The 25088-nt window shown below is 36.5% G+C and overlaps 1 protein-coding gene across 1 annotated transcript; it reads left to right on the top strand.

Annotated features, from left to right (window-relative positions):
- The first annotated feature begins 21862 nt into the window (after positions 1 to 21862).
- On the top strand, positions 21863 to 23607 carry LOC149155014 (heavy metal-associated isoprenylated plant protein 8-like). Its single transcript, XM_089444292.1, has 5 exons — positions 21863 to 21880; positions 22032 to 22137; positions 22259 to 22476; positions 23079 to 23166; positions 23251 to 23607. The coding sequence occupies exons 1-5, from the start codon at positions 21863 to 21865 to the stop codon at positions 23526 to 23528; spliced, it is 708 nt and encodes a 235-aa protein (XP_089300418.1). The 3' UTR covers positions 23529 to 23607.
- The last annotated feature ends 1481 nt before the right edge of the window (positions 23608 to 25088 follow it).

Here is a 25088-nt window from a genome sequence, read left to right as displayed (position 1 = left end):
TTTTTGGGCCTCTTGTATTGGTTATCTATGGTATTGATCCATGATTTTAGGAAGAGCTCGCCTATATAAAGCAAAGGAGGTCACTTGGCTAAGCATCTTTTGCAAATTGAATATTGTTGGGTCCCTATAATACTAGTGATTACCCCATTACTATTGTAGTTATACCCCTTATTTATATTGTTGTGCCCCTATTACCCACATATTGTTATTTTTGTGGCTTTATATTATTATTGTTAGGTCGGCTGGATTATATTGTGACTCCTTAGACTCCTATATATAGAAAGGAGGTTTTGTCATTTGTATCATCCAAGAATTGTTCATTTATGTAATGTAAAGGAGATTGCCCCCTCGAAGAGGCTGAATTCTAAGGCGTTGATCTTTCTTTTCTATCTTTTCTTGAGCTTGTTTCATAACATTTGGTATCAGAGCTTTGGATTCTAGGGTTTCGCTGCTCCAAACAGGTCATCGTGGCATTTTCGCTATAACTTTTTTTCTGTGACGTTTCAGAAGTCGCAAACAAAACCATTTGAGAAGAAATCGCGCTGAACCTCGGGTCCAAATTTCAGAATTTTTCGTGCGATATTGTCGGAGATATGATCTGAGGACGTTGGTCTTTTTGCAGACTCCTGAATTACACTCAAAACAGGTGACCTGGGGAAAATCGTCATAACTTTCTTTCTGAGCATCGGATTGAAATTTCGTAAGAAGGTACAGAAAGAGGATAGACTATAGTTTTCTTTTATATATTTTTCAGAGTCAAAGGTTGAAACAGTGACATGTGGCACGTCGTACAAGTTCACTCTATTGAACTAGTCTATAATCAAGTCACTGTGGGAGATTTCGCATAACTCTTCCTTGGAGAATCCAATTTGGGTCAGACTTGTGGCATTGGAAAGAGGACACAGAGGGCTACTACAGGTCACAAATTTAGAACTAGATAATCAGAAAGTACAGAGATACATCAGAGGCAATATCGAGCTCCTACAAAGTGAAAAAAGGTGTGTAAATTTTCTTTAATTTTTGCTTAAGCTTGGTTTGAAAATTAATTTTGAAGGAATTCAAAGGGCATAGTAGAGCATTATTATCGGTAACTGATGCCGCGAGGAAAGAAAATGCAAACACCTAGTAAGGAACCTGAAAGCTCTAGCATGACTCATGAAGAAGAAGAAGAAATGCTACATGATATATTAAAATTACAAGAACAAGTGCAACAAGTGTCACTTGCACAAAAAGCAACAGAATCTAAAATGGATGGTTTAAGGAAAGATGTAGAAGCTAAGATGGATGGTTTAAAGAAAGGTGTAGAAGTAAGATGGATGGCATGGAAGCTAAGGTGAATGGCATGGACGCTAAAATTGATGGCATGGACGATAAGATGGATAAGTTGCTACAAGATATAGTCACTAATGGTGAAAGAGTACTAAAGGAAACTCATGATGAGAGCAAAAGAAATGTTAATCATGATTCCATAGACTCTAATGTTGGATCGAAGACTCACCATGTTCCAAAAATCGATATGAGGAAGTTTGATGGCAAGGATCCCGCCACATGGATATTACAGATGGAGCAATTCTTCGATCTCAGTAATGTGCAAAACACACAAAAGGTACGTATGGCAACTTTATATTTGGAACCAAATCAGTTTGTATGGTATCAATGGCTTTGTTCTCGTAAACAGTTTATCACTTGGGCAATTTTTACGGAAGAATTGATAGCACATTATGAGGATACAAAAAGCAACACTTTTTTTAGCCAATTGATAAGTCTCAAACAAAAGGGTTCAATAATGGAGCACATTGAGGAGTTCCAAAAATTGAACATAAGGGTAAAAGATATTCCAGAGGAGCATAGGATTGATGTGTTCATAGGGTCTTTAAAGGATAATATCCAACATGATGTGCCTTTGGGAACCTGATTCATTAGAGAAGGCATTCAGGTTAGCAAGAAAAATGGAAAGCAAAATTATGGCAACTAGGAAGCATACCATTCACAACTATAAAGACGGAAGTGTTGTTGCCCATAGTCTTCCACAACCTACAAGGTTGACACCACAACAATTGGAAGAAAAAAGAGCAAAAGGGCTTTGTTACAATTGTGATAGCAAATACACAAAAGGTCATAAGTGTGCTGAGAAGAAATTATTCTACATAGATTGTGAAGAGGAAGAAGAAAAGGAGCAAGAAAGGTCAAAAGAAGAGGATATATTCCAGGAACAAAGCCTAGATGAAGAACAAATAAATCCGACCATATCTTGTAATGCATTGGCGGGAATTACCACTCCTCAAACCATCAAGATAGAAGGACAAATCAAGAAGAAAAAGGTAATAGTGTTGATTGATTCAGGAAGCACCCACAATTTTATTCATTGTAGGGTAGCAAAAGAATTGAATTGCTTCCTATATCCAGCACCAGAGTGTCAAGTGATGATTGCAAATGGAGGAACAATAAATTGTTCTGGAAAGTGCCATAATATCAAGCTATCCATGGGAGAATATGTATTGACTAGCCCAATGCTTTCCATTCCAATGGGAGGTGCTGATGTTGTACTAGGAGTCCAATGGCTACAATCCTTGGGTACAATAGCTTTTAATTTTCAAGAACTTTTCATGAAATTTTCTGTGGAAGGAAAGGAAGTTGAATTAAGGGGTATTGCAGGGAAACCAGGAAAGATAATCAGCTCTAATGGCATGACAAAGCTTCTAAAAAAGGAGCAAAGAGGTGTAATTGCACAATTATGTTCGCTAGATGTTTCCACATTGGAATCATCTATTTCTCCAGATCTCCAAAAAGTCCTGGACAATCATTCCAAGGTATTTGAGACTCCCAAAGGTCTCCCACCTATGCGTGATCATGATCATGCTATTCATCTGATTCCAGGAAGTGTTCCTCCAAACATCAGGCCGTACAGATATCCATATGTCCAAAAAAGTGAAATTGAACGTATGGTTGCAGAAATGCTAGAGGCTGGTATAATTCAACCGAGTCAAAGTTCTTTCTCAGCTCCAGTAGTATTGGTGCACAAGAAGGATGGATCATGGCGCATGTGTCCAGATTATAGGGAGCTCAACAAGCTCACTATTAAAGATAAGTTCCCCATTCCTGTCATTGATGAATTACTGGATGAATTGCATGGATCAATTTACTTCACCAAGTTGGATCTTCGTTCGGGATATCATCAAATCAGAATGAAGATTGAAGACATTCCGAAAACGGCATTTAGAACTCATGAGGGTCATTATGAATTTTTGGTCATGCCTTTTGGCCTTACCAATGCACCTTCAACATTTCAAGGTTTGATGAATTCAATTTTCAAACCATTCCTTAGAAAATTTGTGTTAGTATTTTTTGATGATATACTAATCTACAGCAAGTCTTGGAAGGATCATGTTGAACATGTTGACAAGGTGCTACAACTATTGGAGGAGAAACAATTATATGCAAAAAGATCCAAATGTTTCTTTGGAGTCCAGGAGGTGGAATATTTGGGTCATATTGTATCTCATGAAGGAGTTAAGGTAGACCCTAGCAAAATTAAAGCCATTAAGGAATGGAAAATCCCCACATCCATAAAGCATCTGCGAGGATTTCTTGGGTTGACAGGGTATTATCGCAAGTTTGTTAAGAATTATGGGAGAATAGCAGCACCTCTAACAACATTATTGAAGAAAGATTCATTTTCATGGACTCCGGAAGCAACAAAGGCCTTTAAACATCTTAAAGAGGCAATGTGCCAAGCACCGGTCTTAGCTACACCGGACTTCACAAAAACCTTTATTGTGGAATGTGATGCTTCAGGAAATGGAATTGGTGTTGTTCTAATGCAAGATGAAAGACCCATTGCTTTTGAAAGTCGTCCAATCAAGGGAAAGTTTTTAAGCAAAGCTATTTATGAGAAGGAAATGTTGGCAATACTCCATGCACTTAAGAAATGGCGACCCTACCTAATGGGAAGACACTTCAAGGTAAAAACGGATCATGATAGCCTTAAATACTTTTTAGAACAAAGATTATCCTCTGAAGAGCAACAAAAGTGGGTCACAAAGATGTTGGGTTATGACTTTGAAATCATCTACAAAAAAGGGAAGCAAAATGTGGTGGCAGATGCACTCTCAAGAAAGGATGAGGATGTGGAAGCATTGTTGTGTGCCATTTCTATTATCCAACCAGATTGGATAAACAAGCAAGGGAGGAATGGAAGAATGACGAAGAAGTGTGGGCACTTATTCGAAAGCTACAACAAGATTCCAGTACTTCTGATACATTTAGCTGGCAAAATGATTCGTTATGGTACAAAGATCGCTTATACCTCTGTAAGAATTCCCAGCTAAAACAAAAGATTCTTATGGAATTGCACACTTCTCCCTTAGGAGGGCACTCAGGATTTTTAAAAACTTACCACAGGGTTAAGAAGGAATTTTTTTGGGATGGCCTTAAATCAGATATTCAAAAGTTTGTGGCGGAATGTTTGGTTTGCCAACAAAATAAAGTTGAAACAATTAAGACACCGGGTCTATTACAACCTTTATCCATTCCAAGCCAACGTTGGGAGGAGGTTTCAATGGATTTTATCACAGGTTTACCCAAGTCTGAGGGAAAGAGTGTCATCATGGTGGTAGTTGACAGACTTACCAAGTATGCACACTTTTGTGCATTATCACATCCATTTAAAGCCAGTACAGTTTCTACTGCATTTATGGAAACAGTTCAAAAGCTACATGGAAACCCAAAGATTATTGTAAGTGACAGAGATCCCATTTTCACTGGAAATTTTTGGACAGAATTATTTTCTTGTCTTGGTACTCAGTTAGCTCATAGCTCATCTTATCATCCTCAATCTGATGGGAAAACTGAGATAGTAAACAAATGTTTGGAAGGATATCTTCGTTGCTTTGTATCTGATAAACAGACACAATGGGTCAAATGGTTGCCTCTGGCTGAATGGTGGTATAACACTTCCTTCCATACAGCAACAAAAATGACCCCATTTATGGCACTTTATGGGTATCAACCACCATCCATCACATCATATTTAAGAGAAAATTCTAAGGTTCAGGCAGTGGAACATCACATCGAACATCAACAACAAGTCCTCCAACTCTTAAAGGATAACCTCGTGTTGGCACAAAATAGAATGAAACAACAGGCAGATCAACATCGCAGTGAAAGAAGTTTTGATGTAGGTGATTGGGTATTCCTACGGCTACAACCATATAAGCAAATGTCCCTAAAGCAAGCTAAGAAGGATAATAAATTATCACCAAAGTATTATGGTCCGTACAAGGTGTTGCAAAAGATTGGTACTATGGCATACAAATTGGAGCTTCCTGCAGCTTCTCGATTGCACCCAGTTTTCCATGTTTCATGTTTAAAGAAGGTTATAGGCGACAAGCTCCCAGTTCAAACAATATTGCCAGAACTTGACGAGGAAGGAAAAATTATATTGGAACCGGAAGCAGTCACAGAAACAAGAACTCGACAGCTACGAAATCGATCAATTTCAGAGTATCTTATCAAGTGGAAGAACTTATCCGCTGAAGATTCCACATGGGAGGATGAGAATTTTATGCAGAAGTATCCAGAACTACTCAAGCGTTGAGGACAACACTTTTTTGAAGGAGAGGGGCATGTTGGGTCCCTATAATACTAGTGATTACCCCATTACTATTGTAGTTATACCCCTTATTTATATTGTTGTGCCCCTATTACCCACATATTGTTATTTCTGTGCCCCATAGAATCCCTCTATTGTTATTTTTGTGGCTTTATATTATTATTGTTAGGTCGGCTGGATTATATTGTGACTCCTTAGACTCCTATATATAGAAAGGAGGTTTTGTCATTTGTATCATCCAAGAATTTGTCATTTGTAATAAAAGTGAAGTTGAAAGCGAATCTATGAAGGGTGATCTCCCGAGCGCATGATCAGATCTGGGCATCTGACGATCTGTAGCACACTGGTGGACTGCCAATTCGGCCGTAACCAGAGGTACGCAGGTGAATAACAGTGCAAGTGCGTGGGTACGCAGAGCAGAAGAAGGCGCAATGCGTGGGTACGCAGAGCGAAAGAGGATCAGGTGCGTAGGCACAGGGAAAGTACGCAGCCCTTCAGAAGCCGCAGGTGCGTAGGTATGCGGCGCGATAGCATTTGTGGGTGCGTGGCTACAGTAGCAGTACGCGGTGCGATAGTATCTGTGGGTGCGTGCCTACAGTAACAATACGCAGCGTGATTGAAGAAACATTGCGTGGGTACGCGGTTCGGCAGAAGGATCTCTGCGGGTATACGCAGGGGAGCAAAAGGTGCAGTGCGTATGCACGCAGCCCAGAGAAAGAAAAACTGCGTATCTGTCTTAAGACCTTTTGTTGGCTGAATTTTTCTGTTGATAAGGTGTTCTGGGTTTAGTTTACTGTTATTGTGGATCTGGTTACTGCAGTTGACTAGGTGATTTACTTGTACTTGTTGATCTCTTGATGTTTATGGATCCAGTTTGAAAATTTATGAAAAGTGGTCCTTGAAAGAAAAGAAGTAGGGGGTTGTAGCTCCCTTCCAGGAGAGACTGGAAAACGAGAGAGAGTTGTAGCTCTCTGCAGGTTGCAGCCTGCGTACTGGTAAAGGACTGCACCAGTACAAAACCATTGTAAAAGGAGTTTCTAATTTGAAAGAAGATAGAGACATATTGCAGCAGGTGGTTTTCACCCACATTGGGTTTCCACCTTACATCTTGTGTTCTTTGGTGTGACTATCTGTTTTCTTTATTCATGTTCATTATTTTATGGTACTGACATGCAAAAACAATTCAAAGTATAAATAAGGAAGATTTATTAAAAGAACTTGATAATACTGATTCACCCCCCCCTCTCAGTATTATTTCCAACAGTGTTGTATTAGAGTTAACTATAGCTATGTGTGACAATTTGGAATTAAAAAAAAAATATTTGCAGGATTTATAATTCTACAAAAAAATTCTAACTCATTTTTTAAAAAGATTGAATCCATCAAAACTAGTTCAAATAATTCTCGCATGAGAAAATTCTATGAAATTGCTTACATAAAAAAAAAATACAAAAGATAGTACATGTTTATATTTTTGTCACCATTGACTATGCTACCGAAGGAGTTTTTTTCTTATTTAGTACTGTTATCCAAGCTTCATTTGCTTTCAATAAATTTATTGTTGTTACCTTCAATTCAATGGTTTTTAGCGCCGCCTATTCTTCCTCTTCGTCCATCAAATTTTCTTTGCTTAAAGACTAAGTAAGATTTTTATTTGTTAATCCAGATCCAAGGGACTAGAAAATTCCTCTATAACAAAATCTTTTGGTACCACATCTTTCTCTTTTGATGGAATGCCCTTCATTTCTTCTAGTTCTAATTTTCGGCTCATCCATGGGTAGGTTTGAGTCATCTGGTTCAACCTTGCTAATCATTTGATGTTCTACCATGGTACCAACCCACCAAGTTGACTTACATCAATGCTTCTTAGCTTGTGTTAGGTCTTTTAGGCATTATGCTACCAAATATATTGTTATATAACAAATCTTGTATTGAAGAGAAACATTTTTGTAATCCAACTATTATGATCATGAAAAAATTTCACCTCTTAAGTTTATTTCTGCCAAAAATGGTTTGTTGATGTCCATTTCCACACATAATTAGGTATGTGTGGTTGTATTAGAGTTTTTTGTTCTCTCAGTTATATAATGGAATTTTCCAAAGGCATTAACATTGGCTTAGAGAGAGGGTAAACCTTAGAGATCTAAGGATGGATTTGGAATTCTAACATATACCAGAGTTATGGGAAAAGTATCTATCATTGAATTGAAATATGGGGTTTACGTTTTCATACATAATCTAGATTTTCCTTAAAATAGGTGACTTGGCTTTAGTATTAAATCCATAACTTCTATAAGATCAAATACCACAATGAAAAATCCCTTTGCATAGTGGTACATAAATCTTCTTCTTTTAACTCAAACTGATAGAAATATGAAATCTAGTCATACAATTAACTAAGTGCAACCAAAGACCATTGAAATGACATACTAGTGCATTTTTGTTGTAATGAGTTAACTTAGAGACAAAATATATTCCTAATGGAATAGTAATAGTGGGAACCTCTTGAACCAATAGATGATTGGGATAATTTTGTACAATATCTCTAAAAGATTCATTACCCATATTTTTATTCAAGGGGAGATGGATGCTTGCTCCCACATAATACCCGTGATAGAAATTAATACAAGCATCAAAGTCACTAGGGAAGGAGGATGCAACTATCACTACAAGATCCACCACAATACTAAAATAGTAGAGACAGAGAGAAGTGCCACAGAAAGCTACTACCACCTCTTAAAGTGAACATGGGTGAATATCTACAAGAGGAGCTAGCCATGCAAGGCCAAGTTACTTAGAGAAGGCTAATAGTAACCTAAGTGCATGGGTATGGTTGAACCCTATTTTGTCAAGGTTTGGTAGAAAACACTAACTCCACATCCAACTATTAGAGATTAAACTTCTTACACTTCCTAAAATAATAACTTCGAAAAATTACATCTATAGAAATATTATTAATAAATAAGGAAATACAAAGTACAAGTCTCTAAAAATATTATAATCATATTCTAATGACAAACAAGATATAATATATTCATTTTAACTATGAGAAATAAGATACAATATATTTATTGTTAAAATGAGATAACAATGTTTAAAAATACCATTATAATGTTAAAATACTAAATCATTGTGAAAAGAATTAATATTTATTCTATTTTATATAAATTTATTTTAAAATATATATTATTATTTTAGTATTTGAAAATAGGAGTAGTCTATAATGCGACTTTTTGAAGATTCTGATCATCTAAAAAGCGCATTATTCCGGCCAACCACCCAACCGGCCTTTCCGTCTCCGTCACCTCGCTGGAAAATCAACTCCGTTACCTCCATCACTGTCACCTCGCACGTTGACTGGCTGTTTCAAATTCACCAACCCCGCCAACCCCGCGTACAAGCGTATGGCAATTGCGCCAACTCGATTTGAAAATTTCAGCCGAACCGGAGCATCCCCTGCTACCCCGCCCTTGCCCAGAGCAGAACCACCGACTGAGTGAAATGCTATCAGCAAATAAGATATCAACGCATATTAACAGAGGTTCGATTCGCTGGGGAAGAATTTATGGAATTTGTATGCTCTGTCAATCCTGCGAGGAGCCATCAAATATGATCACGGCGTGAGACAGAGAGTGAGGGACGGCAAGACTTAACGACCACGATCAGAGTTTCTGTCTTTATTTCTTGTCTGTTGTCATCGACTGAGTCAGTTGTGAGTGCGTCTGGATGAAGTTTTCTTCTTTGGGGCTGTAATTTCTTGTGGAATCAGACACCCAATTTCCCGTACTGAAGAAGAAGCGTTAAAAATCGTTGAGTAAATGGCTCTGAATTCTATCCAAGACACTCATTTCTGCGTACTATACTTCTTGTTTTACACTGCTGGATGGCATCTCGTGAAAGGCGAATAAAACTCAAAGCTTATTGACCTCTTTGTAAAAAGTTCGTTTAGTCCTCAGTCTATAGACTACTCCGAATTTAGTTTCCATAAAGATGAAGTTTTGGGAAATTATTTGCTAGAGAAAGGAAGTCTAGAAGGCAATTCTACTACCAGGAGTTCAGGGAATGTTCTTAAAGACTGACTCCAAAACAGAAAATGACAACTTCAGAAATCAATTTTGTCTGAAAACTGCAAGCATGATCGACTTCCACTGGTGAAAGAAATGCCATTGATATGTTTTTTTTATCGTTGCTTTAATGAATTTCAAGCAATATTTTTATCGCGTTTGCAAAGTGTACTTTCCTGTACATCTTCTTTCCTAGAATGTGCATACATACTTTGAAAGTCTCATCTTATGTCTCCTCTCCAGTAACTTGAAATTATATTTTCTATTGTCCATTCTAAATATGCCAATGAGACAACACTATTATGAAGGATAGCCATGATAGTGCCCCAAATAGGTTGCTTGAAACTTTTTTTGCAATGACCTAGATCTGGTTATCTGATTGCCCCCAGGTTATCAGGTTATCTTGCGGCCTGTGGTCCATCTTGCAAATGCATACCTGGTTTGAATTTGTTACTTCATCCTAGGCTCACTAGATTAATTCTAGTTGTTTAGTTATTGACTGTTGTTCCCCCCAGAACAACACGCTCTTTGATTAAAAAAAATCTACAACATATTCAATACAAAATATCTCAGCTAAAAAGGCCGTACACCAGCAGGAAGCCAACCAAATCAACATAAAACGGAGAGGACCAACCTTCAACATATGCAGTCAAACTTTCAAAAGGAGCTAAGAAGTTACACAATTTTAGGATGTCTTCAAAGTAAACATTTCCTTTACATACACAATTTAGAAAAAAAACAAATCATCAAATAATCTTTTCTTCTTTTATAATTTGAATTTTGAACTAATATGATATTCATTGATCTATAGGCTAATGAAAGTGCAATATGAGTAGATAAACAAGCGAAAAAAAAGTATTGTTTGAGAAATTATAATCCAATCTGCTTGTTTAAGGACCTTGGTACTGACAAAATGGGCTAAGTATTGCTTGTTTTATGCCCAAAAGCAGGGCTAATGATAACTACATAATTTAGATGTCTTCTTTTATAATTTGAATTTTGAACTAATATGATATTCAGTGATCTATAGGCTAATGAAAGTGCAATATGAGTAGATAAACAAGCGAAAAAAAGTATTGTTTGAGAAATTATAATCCAATATGCTTGTTTAAGGACCTTGGTACTAACAAAATGGGCTAAGTATTGCTTGTTTTATGCCCAAAAGCAGGGCTAATAATAACTACATAATTTAGATGTCTTCTTTTATAATTTGAATTTTGAACTAATATGATATTCAGTGATCTATAGGCTAATGAAAGTGCAATATGAGTAGATAAACAAGCGAAAAAAAAAAGTATTGTTTGAGAAATTATAATCCAATCTTCTTGTTTAAGGACCTTGGTACTGACAAAATGGGCTAAGTATTGCTTGTTTTATGCCCAAAAGCAGGGCTAATGATAACTACATAATTTAGATGTAAAAAGGAAGAAACAACGAGTTTCCCTTAGAGATCATAAATCATGATATATGATTGTGTGAAGTTAACAATGTCCTGAAGAGCAGGTTACATTTATGTTTAATCCAAACACTTAGCCTTTAGCACAGAAAAATAACCTTCTTGACAAGCATTAGAAGGAAAAATGACTGTCAAGAGATCATCCCATGCTTCTCAAGGACTCTTAAAAAATTTGCACAGCTTCTTCAGAGAGGAAAGATGGTAGCAATTCAAACCGATGCCCTGGATATTCAGAGAGTCCGACAATGAATTCATTCAACAATAGAGCTACATAAACTTGCACAGGCAGTATTAACGTTCTCAAAATGTTACTGAGAACGCTTTCCATTTCAGAATACAATGGCAACACACAAACTCGAGGAGTAAGCGATGAAATGAACATGTTTTCTTTCTCCCTCTATTTGTACTAACAATGGCACCAGCTCACTGAGCTAGGATATGAATGATGTCATTGAATGATTTATTAAAAGAACAGATGTATCTACATAAATAATGTTGGCAGCAAATGTAATTACAAAATTGGAAGGAATAATATGGCGGTTTTGGCTAGCAAACACATAATATATGATGTGGACTAGATAATGTAAAATTGACTGTTCATCAATTCAGTAACAGGGTCACAGAATATGGCTACAGCATGTTAAACGAAAGTCATGCCAGCATCTAATATGATAGCTGCAACCAAAGAATACCTATTATCTGCCTGATAGAGATGTCCCTTCCCTGAAGTTCTTAAGGGTAATAAATAATGCACAGCAACTTTCATCCTCTCTGCAGTGTAGTCGATCCACTAGCTTCCCACCAATAGCTTTGATTGGGAGATATCATTCACATTAGCTTGCTCCATCGATCCAGAAAAACTGGTGGTGTGTTCCAACAGAGAATGGCTGTCAAAGCTTTCCAAACTTGAACATTTGCAAGTGAAATAGAAGATGCAGCTCATCATGGCATCAATAAGCACCACAAAAGTATACATGATGATCAAAAGAGGACCCTCCCACATCCTAGAATACACATCACCATAATTCAAAAACTTCACTCTATATTCATAGAGGCTTTCCACAAAAGCAGTCCCAATAGCTATTCCCAGGATTATACATGAGACCCACTGTTACAAGATACTTTTTTCTATGTGGTTCATTTGCCAAGTTTTATAAGTTTGAAACACAAAAGCCTCTTGTGAATTGCAGGTTCTCGCTTGTGAAGGGGTTTGTAATTTAATAGCAGACACTGAATTCAATGTGTCCTCCTCCATATCTTCAACCATGGAATCCATTAACTTGTTCATGTTATTATTTTCTTTAGGCCCTGCAGCCCAGTCACTCATAAACTAACTCATCAAGTGGCCAATATAAAGTCTATGTCAACAGAAGACCATATATATATATATATATATATATATATATATATATATATATATATATATATATATATATATATATATATATATATATATATATATATATATCTATCTATCTATCTATCTATCTATCTATCTATCTATATATATATATATATATATATATATATATATATATATATATATACACACACACACACACACACAGCGAGATTCTTGTAGGAGTGACTAAATTTTAAGGAATATGCAGTGAATAGAGGATCAGGGAGACTATGAAAAGAAAGAAACTAACTACTTCTAAAATGACCAGGCAAACCTCTTAGAATATCACAATTCATAATGCTAAGCAAACTTCTTGGAACCATAATAGAAGTGGAAAAACCATACCCGTGTTCTTGAAAATTAGGAGCACATAATCAGACAACCATTAGTGAAGAAATTATCTATTAGACACTGTAAGTACCACCATCCAGCACAGAAATTGCTATCTGGAACCAACGACTGAATCTAAATAAGATAAAACTTGTATTCTGAACCCATAATAAATTGCAGCAAAACAAAAATGCAGTTATAAACTCTTCCAAATAAAAATTGTGTATATTTTGATCAAATATTCAACATCTGCATAATAGAGTTTTTTAAGATTGCAATTCTAATACACTATAACCCATGACAGCTATAATGAAAGTTCAAAATAAGATCAAGTTATGGTATTCATGCTTTGGTAAAGACCTACCAGTCCTCTGATTATTTTAAACCCTTTATCAGATACTGTGCCCTCTAGTGTTCCTTTCTATTGACTAAGGAGGTTAATCACTGAAAGCTCTAGTTTGTTAATATTGAATTTTCTAACACAGAGCATGCTAAGGAATCCCGTCACAAGTATTTACCATGTGTGAGATGAACTAGAACCAACTATTAGTGCATGGAAACCATTAATATGATTTATATATTAAGCAATGAGAGGTCATTGAAAAGACGTTAAAATATTTAAAACAATCCTGTTAATGCTTGAGAGCATATAACAAAGAAGTTGATCCATCACTCAAAAGTTCCTTCAACTAGTTTTCACTTTTTTTGAAGCCAAGAAACACCCAAGCCCAAACAAGGGGAATATGGATAGGAACCTTTGTACCATACCTTGAACAAGTCATTGTGAGAGGATCACCAAATCAAATATCAACAATTTTAGATGTACCTATTTGAATGCTTAATTTTGATTTCCTAAGTCTTGCTGTCTTACATTTTCTTTGTGTTCATCTTCATCGATGTCATTGTCTACTTTTGGAAACTATTTTAAACAATTGAACGCACATGCTTTCCCTTTTATCAAATAACACCTAGAATGTTTCTTGTGCTAATCCAATTGCTTTGAGCTCAATTATTTAACACAGGTTCTGCTTTGCAGAACACTTTCCAACAGCTTGTTTTAGTATAGACACATGAATTTTATTTTAGAAAATACCAAAAAAAAACTACATCCTAAAGAAATATGACCACTAATATTATATGTTTATACGATTCTAGACATTTTGATATTTTGTCAAAGTGTTGGTTTGCATACTGTTGTAGGTGACTGTTTGAGCTTTTATCTGCAAATAGGAAGGTACAATGAACATATATGCCAAAGAGACTTCAATATAACACAAATAACATAAAATCCATATGGTAGCAATATTTTTGAACATGCCAAGATCACTTTTATTAAAGATGAAAATACACATACCACTGATAACCCATGGGGCAGCCAACAATTGTGGGATAGATTGAGAAATATCAGCGAGCAAATAAGAGATATATGACTACATATAAGTGTTGCTTTAATTAAGATAAAATATCAATAGTATCAGCACCTTCCACATGGACAATGCATACATAGGAGTATGCATATGTCACCTTCAAATGTTTGAATCTGCCCAGAAATTATGTACAGGTCCAGCAACTCGTTTTAGTATAGACACGTGAATTTTATTTTAGAAAATACCACAGAAGAACTCCATTTTGAAGAAATATGAGCATGCACAACAATAACCATTAACAAATGTATTGGTAAAGTTGATTTATTTTTAAACCAAAAATAAAAACAAGTGTTGTCAAAGAGACACATCTTCAAGTCTACATATACCATACATATCAGCTACTTCCCTGTTATATAAGAAGTGCTTCAGGTGCAAGAGGCATTGCAGTCTTTGTTGTATATAATGATTTATTGCATTCTGTCATGTGAAATTGTCATTATAAAAAAAAGTGTTGGAAATTACCCAATGAAGAAAGAGAAGACAAGCTCATAATCAAATATGCAAGTACTTGATTATTGGACCATTGAACACTTTATTTATATAGAAAAGATGAAGTACATGTACATACTTGCAACTTATCACAAGTTGGAACAATTTCAAACCCTAGCCAGTGAAACCAAGAAAACCCTAACAACCAACTCCTCATATATAAGAATCACACCTAACAAAAGCTGGTCACTACACCAAGAATCCTCAACAACCTAGCATCATCAACTGCAATGACATTCATGACACGAATGCTGGTATGTGGGAGATTAAAGAAGAAGAAGCTAGATTTTCTCTCACAACTTGTTTGAGAAGCCTACAAGTTGGTTAACCTTTATGTCTTTTCCTCAGCCCTGCTGGTTTATTCTGTGTCCTGGTTCAATATGCAAACATTCAGACACCATATTAACAATGGCAACAACAACCACTACACAATTTAAGAGCAAACTAAGAGCATAAACATGGAAACAAACCTGGAAAATCACCAATTTGGGTGTTGTCAATGAGCCAATCTTGTTCGGATGGAGGTTGATCCATTGAAGAAGTTTTTGTATCTGTAAGATAACAATGCAATTTCCATCAGACCAAATAATATCATGTGAATTAATACAGGGATCAAAATACAAACTATATCAATTAGGGATCCCATTAAATGCACCTTGACTCATGTGATCAATAGAGCGATGGTTCTTCTGTCTACATGCTTCAAGTGAAGGCACAATATGGCGATGGTGCACCCCTGAAAATATTCAAACAATACATTAACAACATCAACAACAACCAGTGCACACAGATAAGAGAAAAGGCATAAAAACAAACCTGGAAAATGACCAATTTGGGTGTTGTCAATGAGCCAATCATGTTCGGATGGAGGGAGATCCATTGAAGAAGCTATTGTATCTGTAACATAACAATGTAATTTCCATCAGAGCAAATAATACAATGTTAATTTATAGAGGCATCAGAATACAAACTACATCAATTAGGTGTCTTGTCAAATGGACCTTGACTGATGTGATAAATAGAGGGATGATGCTTCTGTCTATGTGCTTCAAGTGAAGGTATATTATTGGGATGGTGCACCCCTACAAACATTCAAACGCTGCATTAACAACATCAACAACAACCAGTGCACACAGATAAGAGAAATGACATAGCAACAAACCTGGAAAATGACCAATTTGGGTGTTGTCAATGAGCCAATCATGTTCGGATGGAGGGCGATCCATTGAAGAAGATGTTGTATCTGTAAGATAACAATGTAATTTCCATCAGAGCAAATAATATGATGCTAATTTATAGAGGCATCAGAATACAGACTACATCATTAGGTGTCCCATCAAATTCACCTTGACTCATGTGATAAATAGAGTGATGGTTCTTCTGTCTACGTGCTTCAAGTGAAGGCACAATATTTGGATGGTGCACCCCTGCAAACATTCAAACACTACATTAACTACATCAACAACAACCAATGCACATAGTTAAGAGAAAACACATATCATATAATCTCTCTATAGAACTTACTTGGGACAGTAGAGGATGCATTGTTAGAGCGAGGATGACCACGCTTGTTGAGGTGTTGAAATTGAAATGGTTCATCTTCAGATGCAGGGACATTCAAATCAATATCCAAGTTGGCATTTTTTTTGCTTCTTTTATTTTTCTTTTTAGGACTAAGGAAACTCTTCTTCCTCTTCAAAGATGACTCATAAGCACCCAACCCAAGGGTGAAGTCATAATCCATAATATGAAGATCATTAACATCATCCACAAATTTTTTAGCCAAATCAATCAATTGTTTTGTCTTGCTCACAGTAGAAGGAGGACTATTCCGAAACAGGTCTAGATAGCCAAACAACTCCTCTCTCAACAAATTAAGGTCTTCAACATTTTCATCATCCATAATAGTTGTGCTAGTATCTGCATCAAGGTTTGGTGCCTCTATACTTATCTCAGGAGGGGAATTCAATGTATTAGGTGTGGTATCAAGATCCAATAAAGGGTTTGAATCCATTAAGGGGGAATACAACCAATCTACCTTTATGGCATGCTTGCAAATGTTTCCACGAATAGACCATGGGCAATCACAAGTGATAAAATTTGTGCGATGCCATATGATAAGATATTGCTTATTAGGTTTACTTTGACTCCTCACCCAATAAGCGTGAGATATGCTCTCATGAGGCCTACAATCACTGTCTGGAATTCTTCTAGCCTTTTCCATTGATGATTCAAGCTGCTTCTCTTTCTTGTGGTTGTTCAAATATCCTTCTTTTTTCAGAATTTCCTTGAATCGATAACATGGCTCAACATTTTTTATTAGAGTATAGAATAGCCAATCCATCCTACGAGAACATTTCTTTCGTCTATCACATAGAAAGGTTGTCTTGAGATAACCGTGGTATGACTCCACATCATTATTTGTCTCCTGATTTGCATGAGGAAAATCTCGGCAGCCTTTAACCCACATCCCTACATGTAAAATTTGAACTAGTAAATATATCTTGTCGTTATAAAATAAAAAATGTATGAACTAAAAAAAATAGTATGCGAACTTACGCATCTTTTCACCAGCAACCCAATTCCTGTGGAAATAGTCCAAAAACTTCTCCTCGGTTGCAAATTTGGTGAAAAAACCATTGATTGCATTATCCACTTCATCATTAGAAACATTTTTCATGATATAACCAAGTTCATTGAACATCTCTTTTTCTTTTTCTAAACTGTTGGCCAACCAATTAACATTCTTTAGCCATGCCCTCCTTACATGCCAAATACACAAGATCACTTCACATCTGGTGATTCTCCTGCCAAACTTAATTCATTTTAAGTGAGAAATATTTAGAACGAATGCAACTTGCAATGTCAAATAAGAATATTGATGTTGCCTCAAAGCAATGATTTCAGCCAATGCATCATCAACCATAAAGGCATTGACCTTCCAGTCAGGACGAAACTGAAAACACCTATGCATGAGGTGCTCCAGCCATACCGCTATATCTTGTGATGTATTACGTGACATCACCAACCATGCGACTGGAACCCCACTTTGTTGCTCATCAAACACCGCAAGCGTGTACAACTGATATTGTCATATTAAAAAAAATGAAGTTAATTTTAAGTCAATAATCATATTGAATCATTATAACCAAGATGATTCATTAAGGCTATCATTGCAAATATACTCACTCCATATTTATTTGTACTGAATGTTGATTCCATAGCTATCAATCTATTATGGGATAACTTGACCATAGTTTCCAACATCCATTTTGTTTGTATTCCAGCGATAAAAGGGATCTCTCCACCATTGGGTTTCTGATAGAAGAAGAAATCATTATGGTGTTTTTCATACCAGAGATTCACACTCATTTCGTCTTTGCTATGCAGTTGGTAATTTTCTTTTGTCAGACGATTATAGATGTTTACAACATCTTTTCTGCGTAAGAAAAAATCCCTAACCTGAGCTGTGGGATGTATCTCAACATATTTCTTAATATGCATTTTACAAACAGAGTCAATTGGCACTTGAAGGAAAAAACAACTTTCTAAATAAGAAATCATGTCTCTTGAAAGTCTTGGCTTCCTCTGAGGACCATCATCACCAAAAGTGCCGTGTTTGCCATGACAAGACCATCCTTGCCCATCTTCATGATCATACATGTTGTATGTTATTATTGCAACATCAGGGTCTTGAACCATGATCTTTATAATAAATGGCATTGCCAACCCCTCTTTTTGACAATTGAACGCCTTGGTTTGGTTTTCCATTCTTCTCTCTTGTCCTCTGGGCCATATGAGCAAGTATAATTGCAAAATAAATATTGAAATGTCAACACATATGACAAATGATAAAGCATTGTTAATATCAACATGTAAAGAAGGCTTTTCTAAAATACTTACAGTTCCCATAGTAAGGTAGCACTAGGCCTTGAGCTTGAATTTTTTCTTTTTTGACGCTGGAAGGAACATGGAGCATCTAGATTCGATTCCTCTCCTTGAATAAAATCATTAATTCTTAGTTTAGGAATTTTTGCAACACGGTCAATATTCATGTTCGTCTTGTATACTTCAGACCAAACTAAATCTTTACTAGAAAATATGATTTTCTCTTTAGGGTCTTGCACCTCAAGGCCCATAATAGTCTTCCATTTCTTTTCCATGTTGTCTCAATGTCTGCAAAAAAATGTGGACCAACCAATTGCCAACAATGGACCAACTAACATCATCAACTTGATGTTAGATTGGTACCTGATGCCCGCAGAATCTGATACCACGTGATTTTTATGGTCAACTTGATGTCAGATTGGTACCTGATGCCCGCAGAATCTGATACCACGGGATTTTTATGGTCACAACTTGCAGATACATTCATAGTGTGGAATGTGGGAACCACAGTAGCTTCAGCGTTCAAGGAAATGTACTAGAAGCTAGCATTAACATGAGACATAGAACTTCGCATAATGCCTCTTGAATACGATAGCACTGGATTGTTATCCTGATAAGTTGTACCCTATTCACAATGTGGGAACCACATTAGCTTTGGCCTTAAAATAAATGTAGTGTAGGGTTAACATTTATGTGAGATACAGAACTTCAACTTTAACGTGGGTCCAATTGATGAGATCGTAGAACAAGTTGCAAAACTTCCCTGTTGCCGTAATTTTACTTTAATTTTACTTTATGGATATATATGTGTGGTCCATTCCCATTCCAATGAATTGAATAATAAGCCACCTTCAGCACATATTCGAGCAGTGGAAGTCGATCATGCTTGCAGTTTTCAGACAAAATTGATTTCTGAAGTTGTCATTTTCTGTTTTGGAGTTAGTCTTTAAGAACACTCCCTGAACTCCTGGTAGTAGAATTTCCTTCTAGACTTCCTTTCTCTAGCAAATAATTTCCCAAAACTTCATCTTTATGGAAACTAAATTTGGAGTAATCTATAGACTGAGGACTAAACAAACTTTTTACAAAGAGGTCAATAAGCTTTGAGTTTTATTCGCCTTTCACGAGATGCCATCCAACAGCGTAAAACAAGAAGTATAGTACGCAGAAATGAGTGTCTTGGATAGAATTCAGAGCCATTTACTCGGCGATTTTGAATGCTTCTTCTTCAGTACGGGAAATTGGGTGTCTGATTCCACAAGAAATTGCAGCCCCGAAGAAGAAAACTTCATCCAGACGCACTCACAGCTGACTCAGTCGATGACAGCAGACGGGAAATAAAGACGGAAATTACTCGGCGATTTTGAACGCTTCTTCTTCAGTACGGGAAATTGGGTGTCTGATTCCACAAGAAATTGCAGCCCCGAAGAAGAAAACTTCATCCAGACGCACTCACAGCTGACTCAGTCGATGACAGCAGACGGGAAATAAAGACAGAAACTCTGATCGCGGCCGTTAAGTCTTGCCGTCCCTCGCTCTCTGTCTCACGCCGTGATCATATTTGATGGCTCCTCGCAGGATTGACAGAGCATACAAATTCCAGAAATTCTTCCCCAACGAATCGAACCTGTGTTAATCTGCGTTGATATCTTATTCGCTGATAGCATTTCGCTCAGTCGGTGGTTCTGCTCTGGGCAAGGGCGGGGTAGCAGGGGATGCTCCGGTTCGGCTGAAATTTTCAAATCGAGTTGGCGCAATTGCCATACGCTTGTACGCGGGGTTGGCGGGGTTGGTGAATTTGAAACAGGCAGTCGGCGTGCGAGGTGACGGTGACGGAGGTAACGGAGTTGACTTTCCAGCGAGGTGACGGAGACGGAGAGGAAAAGGCCGGTTGGGTGGTTGGCCGGAATAATGCACTTTTCGGATGATCGGAATCTCCAAAAAGTCGCATTATAGACTACTCCCTTGAAAATATCGATATAATATTTAAAAATAAACTCTTATGATTTTTTAATATATATTTTATATTATATATTTAAATAAAATCATTTTAAAATCTATAATTGAATTTAATAAAAATAAATAAATAATAAAGTATAATACAATATCAACCCTCCAATCATCGAAAGGAAAGTGTGGGCAAGTATGGAAAGTCCATCAAAGTATGTCAAGTAGCGTGGGTAGACTGACACCCAGTCTCATCGGTATTAAAACGAACAATAATGTGTAACCGTCAAACGGAAATTGTGGCAGGTATGGAACGATTGTTTGTAGGAAAAAATTTTAATATCTATTTATTTTATATTATTAAATAAATTTATTTTTAAAAATATATTAAAAATTAACAATAAAATATTATATGGTGTGTCAATATCTAAAATACAATTCAATACTTAAAAATATGTTATTGTGTAAATTTTCAATATTAACTTCACTCTATTTAAATACAATTGTTTTATAAAGTATATTTATATTTTACAGAATAAAATATATTGTTATTTACTCTTAAAAAATAAACTATAAAATTTTAATTTTAATACTAAACTATATTTTTTAATATTTGAAAATAAATTATTATATATATATGTTTACTCTATTTTATAAAATTAAACAAGATTATCTTAAAATACATATTCACCTTAGCAACACAGCATTAAAGAAGAACATATCGGATTTATTATAAATGTTAAACAATATCATACCAAGGACTAAAAAGATATCATTGTCCCAAATTTCAATATTTATTTCATTTAATACATTTTAATTCAACAACAAAACACTTTATCCAAATGAATCTTTGTAAGCGCAAGAAGGGTGGGACAACGATGGAGTGTTTGTCCACAGTTTCAACAACTCTGAATGGACATAAACATAAACAAAATAAATGATTTTCTTTTTACAGTTATGCGACATGTGCATCCCACATCCCTTTACTTTTACCCAAACCCACTGCTCCTCACTGGACCGACATGCAAGTGAGGCTACCAAACATAATTTAATTGAATTTGAGGGTCCATGGTATGGTTCAGTTTTTGATATCAGTTGACGAATGGCAGGTGTTTGCTTCCTTAAAGTTTGAAATATCCCACAATTTCTGAAAGTGCTGTGCTGCTTCAAATATCCCTGAATCGCTCACACCTTCAAATATATTACTACTTCTGCAGATTAATCCAAAGACCCAGTGACCCAGTGACGATGAGAGAGGCGACAAGAGTATGTATTAAGAATGTTCGTATGGTTCGAATGCTTTGATTAAATGTAATTTGCTAATCAATCCATTCTCAGGAATTCATGATTTTGAAATCGCTAAGCACTTTATTTTTACATTGCCAGATTAAATAGGGCAAGCTTTTGGTTTTTGCAGGGGGAAAATGAGAAGAATGAGGACTCCAAAACAGTAATACTGAAGGTGTATATGCACTGTGAAGCTTGTGCCATGAAGACCGAGAGGGCTTTAAAGGGATATGAAGGTAATTTCAGCATTTTTTTTCTTTCTTTTTTAGATCCTTGCAAAGAGATCATAACTATGTGGATTTTGTTTGCTTTTTTCAAGAAACGGTGTGAGATACTTGAAATTTTGCACTGGAGCAGGGGTGGAAATAGTGATAGTTGATTTGAAGAACAATAATGTCACAGTAAAGGGGAAGGTGGATCCTCAGAAGCTTTGTGAATTTGTTGGGAAGAAATTAGGGAAAAAGAAAACCGAAGTGGTGTACAGTGGAGACGAGAAGAAAGCAGATGAGAAGAGCTCATGTGAAAAGAAAACCGAGGACGACAAACAGCAGGAAATTATTAGAGTTGAACAGAAGGTATGTCTACTCTTTCATTTCGTAGATTACAGTCTTCTTAGGACAATGGATTAAGCGGCTAAGAAAGATGGATGGATGAGATCATTTCAGAGAATCAAGAACCGAGAGAAACTGATTAGGAGGATGAGAAAATTTCAATTTAAAGATCCATTCGATTTTCAATTAAAAAAATTAAAGTTGGAATTTGAAAAAAAATCTCTGCGCAAAGATTCATTTACGAGAATGGGCAAAGCCAGATTCGACATCTTTTTATTTGAATTTTTAGTGATTCATCACATTCAGTTTTAATTTTAGGGATTCATCACATTTAGAGCGAGGAAGTGTAGCTCATTATCAAGATTCACCATCTTATCTGAGAAAATTGGTCATAGTTTTCCTGTTCAAACATTCATTTTTGCTAACTAGCTCCAATATTAAATAATCTAAAAATATGAACAAACATTATTTTAATAATATATGAAAATGGATTAGGAATGTTTAGTGTTCTACTGCTACACAGATCTTAACAATTTTTAGTGTTTTATTATAAGTGTTGCGATATTAAAACATTCTGATCAACAACCACTCTTCACAAGTCAAGACTTTAAATGGTTCGTTGTCAGTCAACTGTAGCGATCGTTGTGATGAAGGTTCAAATGCATTGCGAAGCATGTGCTATACATCTGAAAAAAAGTATCCTGAAAATGAAAGGTATGGGGGCATCTCATTGATTCGCATTTTACAGTTCCAAATAATGATGGTGCCTTAAATGGCGGTGGCATATGTGATTTACAGGTGTGGAGAGCGCAGAGGCAGATTTTAAGAACCAAAAATGTAGTGTATGGGGGACGATGGATCCAAAGGATTTGGTGGATCATATTCACAAGAAGGCCCGTAAACGCGCCCAAGTTATACCACAGAAGAAATCAGAAAAGGGAGATGAAAAGAAAGGGGATGGCGATGGCAATCAGACCGACAGAGGCGCGTCGAGTGTTCCGAGGTATGTCATCCAGAATTGCCATCCTCCGCAATTGTTCAGTGACGACAACCCAAATGCATGTTCTCTAATGTGATCACAAAATAACGTAAATTCATGACAAGAAATCGCGTCGGCTGTTGTAGTAATGGAGATGTTGGTTACCTTCGCCTCCAATGTACAGAAGATGGTAAATCCTGAACTGGTATAGAGCCATGCTACCCGGAGGAAGAAAATCTGGTTCAGTGTATAAGTCTACTCTATTGTATTATACCTAAATTTATTGAATATACATATCTGTAAATGAGAATTCATTGAAAATATACCCCTGAAGATGAGAACTCGGACGAAATTAAGGATTGAAAATTGGATATTCATTGCTTAACATGGCATTATTGTTCTCAAGTTTTCTTAAGACTTTGGTTTTATTTTTTTGGAGGTTTATGTTTTTCTTTTATTTTGAAAGCAATTTGTTGTGAATGAAGAAGAACACAATTCACGAATGAATTTTAAATAATTAAATAAAGGTAACAAAATAGTTATGACTGTTAAATATTATATAAATATTCGGCTTGCAATTAATACGAAAGATTTATTTTTAAAAATGAAATTTGAAATAACAAAATAATTATAATAATTAAATGTATATAATAATAAAGTATTTAATTTTATTATATATATGAAAATTTAAATAGGTAAAAGAATTGCAATATGCTTATAATTTTGTTATTTGGCAAATTTTACATTAATAGGTTGAATTCTTACCTTGCCTCGAATGACAAATAGACTACTGCCAATAACACAAACCCACCCCGCTATTGCACCCCTCCGTGTACAAAACACCCAACAACCTTTCCAGCGAGAGAGTCAACGGGGGTCAAAGAATCAAACTCCAAAGAGGAGTTGTCACGGGCCGACACTCAACGCTGGAGAAAGCCGCGGGCCACAAATACATCGATGGTGCAAGGCCACTAGAGAGAGGGACGTTCGCAAAGCGCACACCACGAAACAAAGAAATGACGCAAGTCCCACAAAAAACCCACAATCCAAAGGGAGGAACAAAGACACAACCCGCTACTTCTTTTTCCCTCAGAAGGGGAGTGGCTCACGAGAGGACGAGGAATTCCCTCGACGGCAAAGGCACGAGATAAGATTGCCACCCTCATGCCCGTCGGCGGGGAAAATTGCGATCTCGATGGAGCTCAGACCGAGGGATGGGTTTTTCATTACCTGGACACCCAACCCTTCCGCGAGGGCATGTCGAGGAACGATCGGGAGGGACTAGGGTGGCCAGCCCAACGGGTTGAACCGCTCTTCATCCATCCCATACTGACCGCACCCCGACAATCTCCCCTCACGGAAGGTTTGAGCTACCAGGCGCGCGCGCAACCACTCCCTCGACCCAACCACCAGCGAAAAAGCTCACCCAAGCAACACATCAACCGCCGCCGCCTTTTCGAGAGAACCAACTATGGAAGCCCGCACCCTTGGCCCATGCCTTCCAACGAACAAAAGACCGAGCACCGCCGCTACGAATGAGTCTGAATTTATCCATCAAAATTGGCACTTGACACTAATAATTATACTAAAAATTGACACTTGAAATAATACAAAATTATTTAACTAAAATAATGATGAGAGAGAAATTGTATAATAT

The sequence above is a fragment of the Pinus tabuliformis genome, chromosome 9 (genome assembly GCF_031772625.1).
Source record: "Pinus tabuliformis cultivar Carrire ecotype Pingquan chromosome 9, CPIR1, whole genome shotgun sequence".
Lineage (NCBI taxonomy): Eukaryota > Viridiplantae > Streptophyta > Pinopsida > Pinales > Pinaceae > Pinus > Pinus tabuliformis.
The sequence above is the reverse complement of the archived record's forward strand: the minus strand, read 5'-3'. Positions and strand labels throughout refer to the sequence as shown.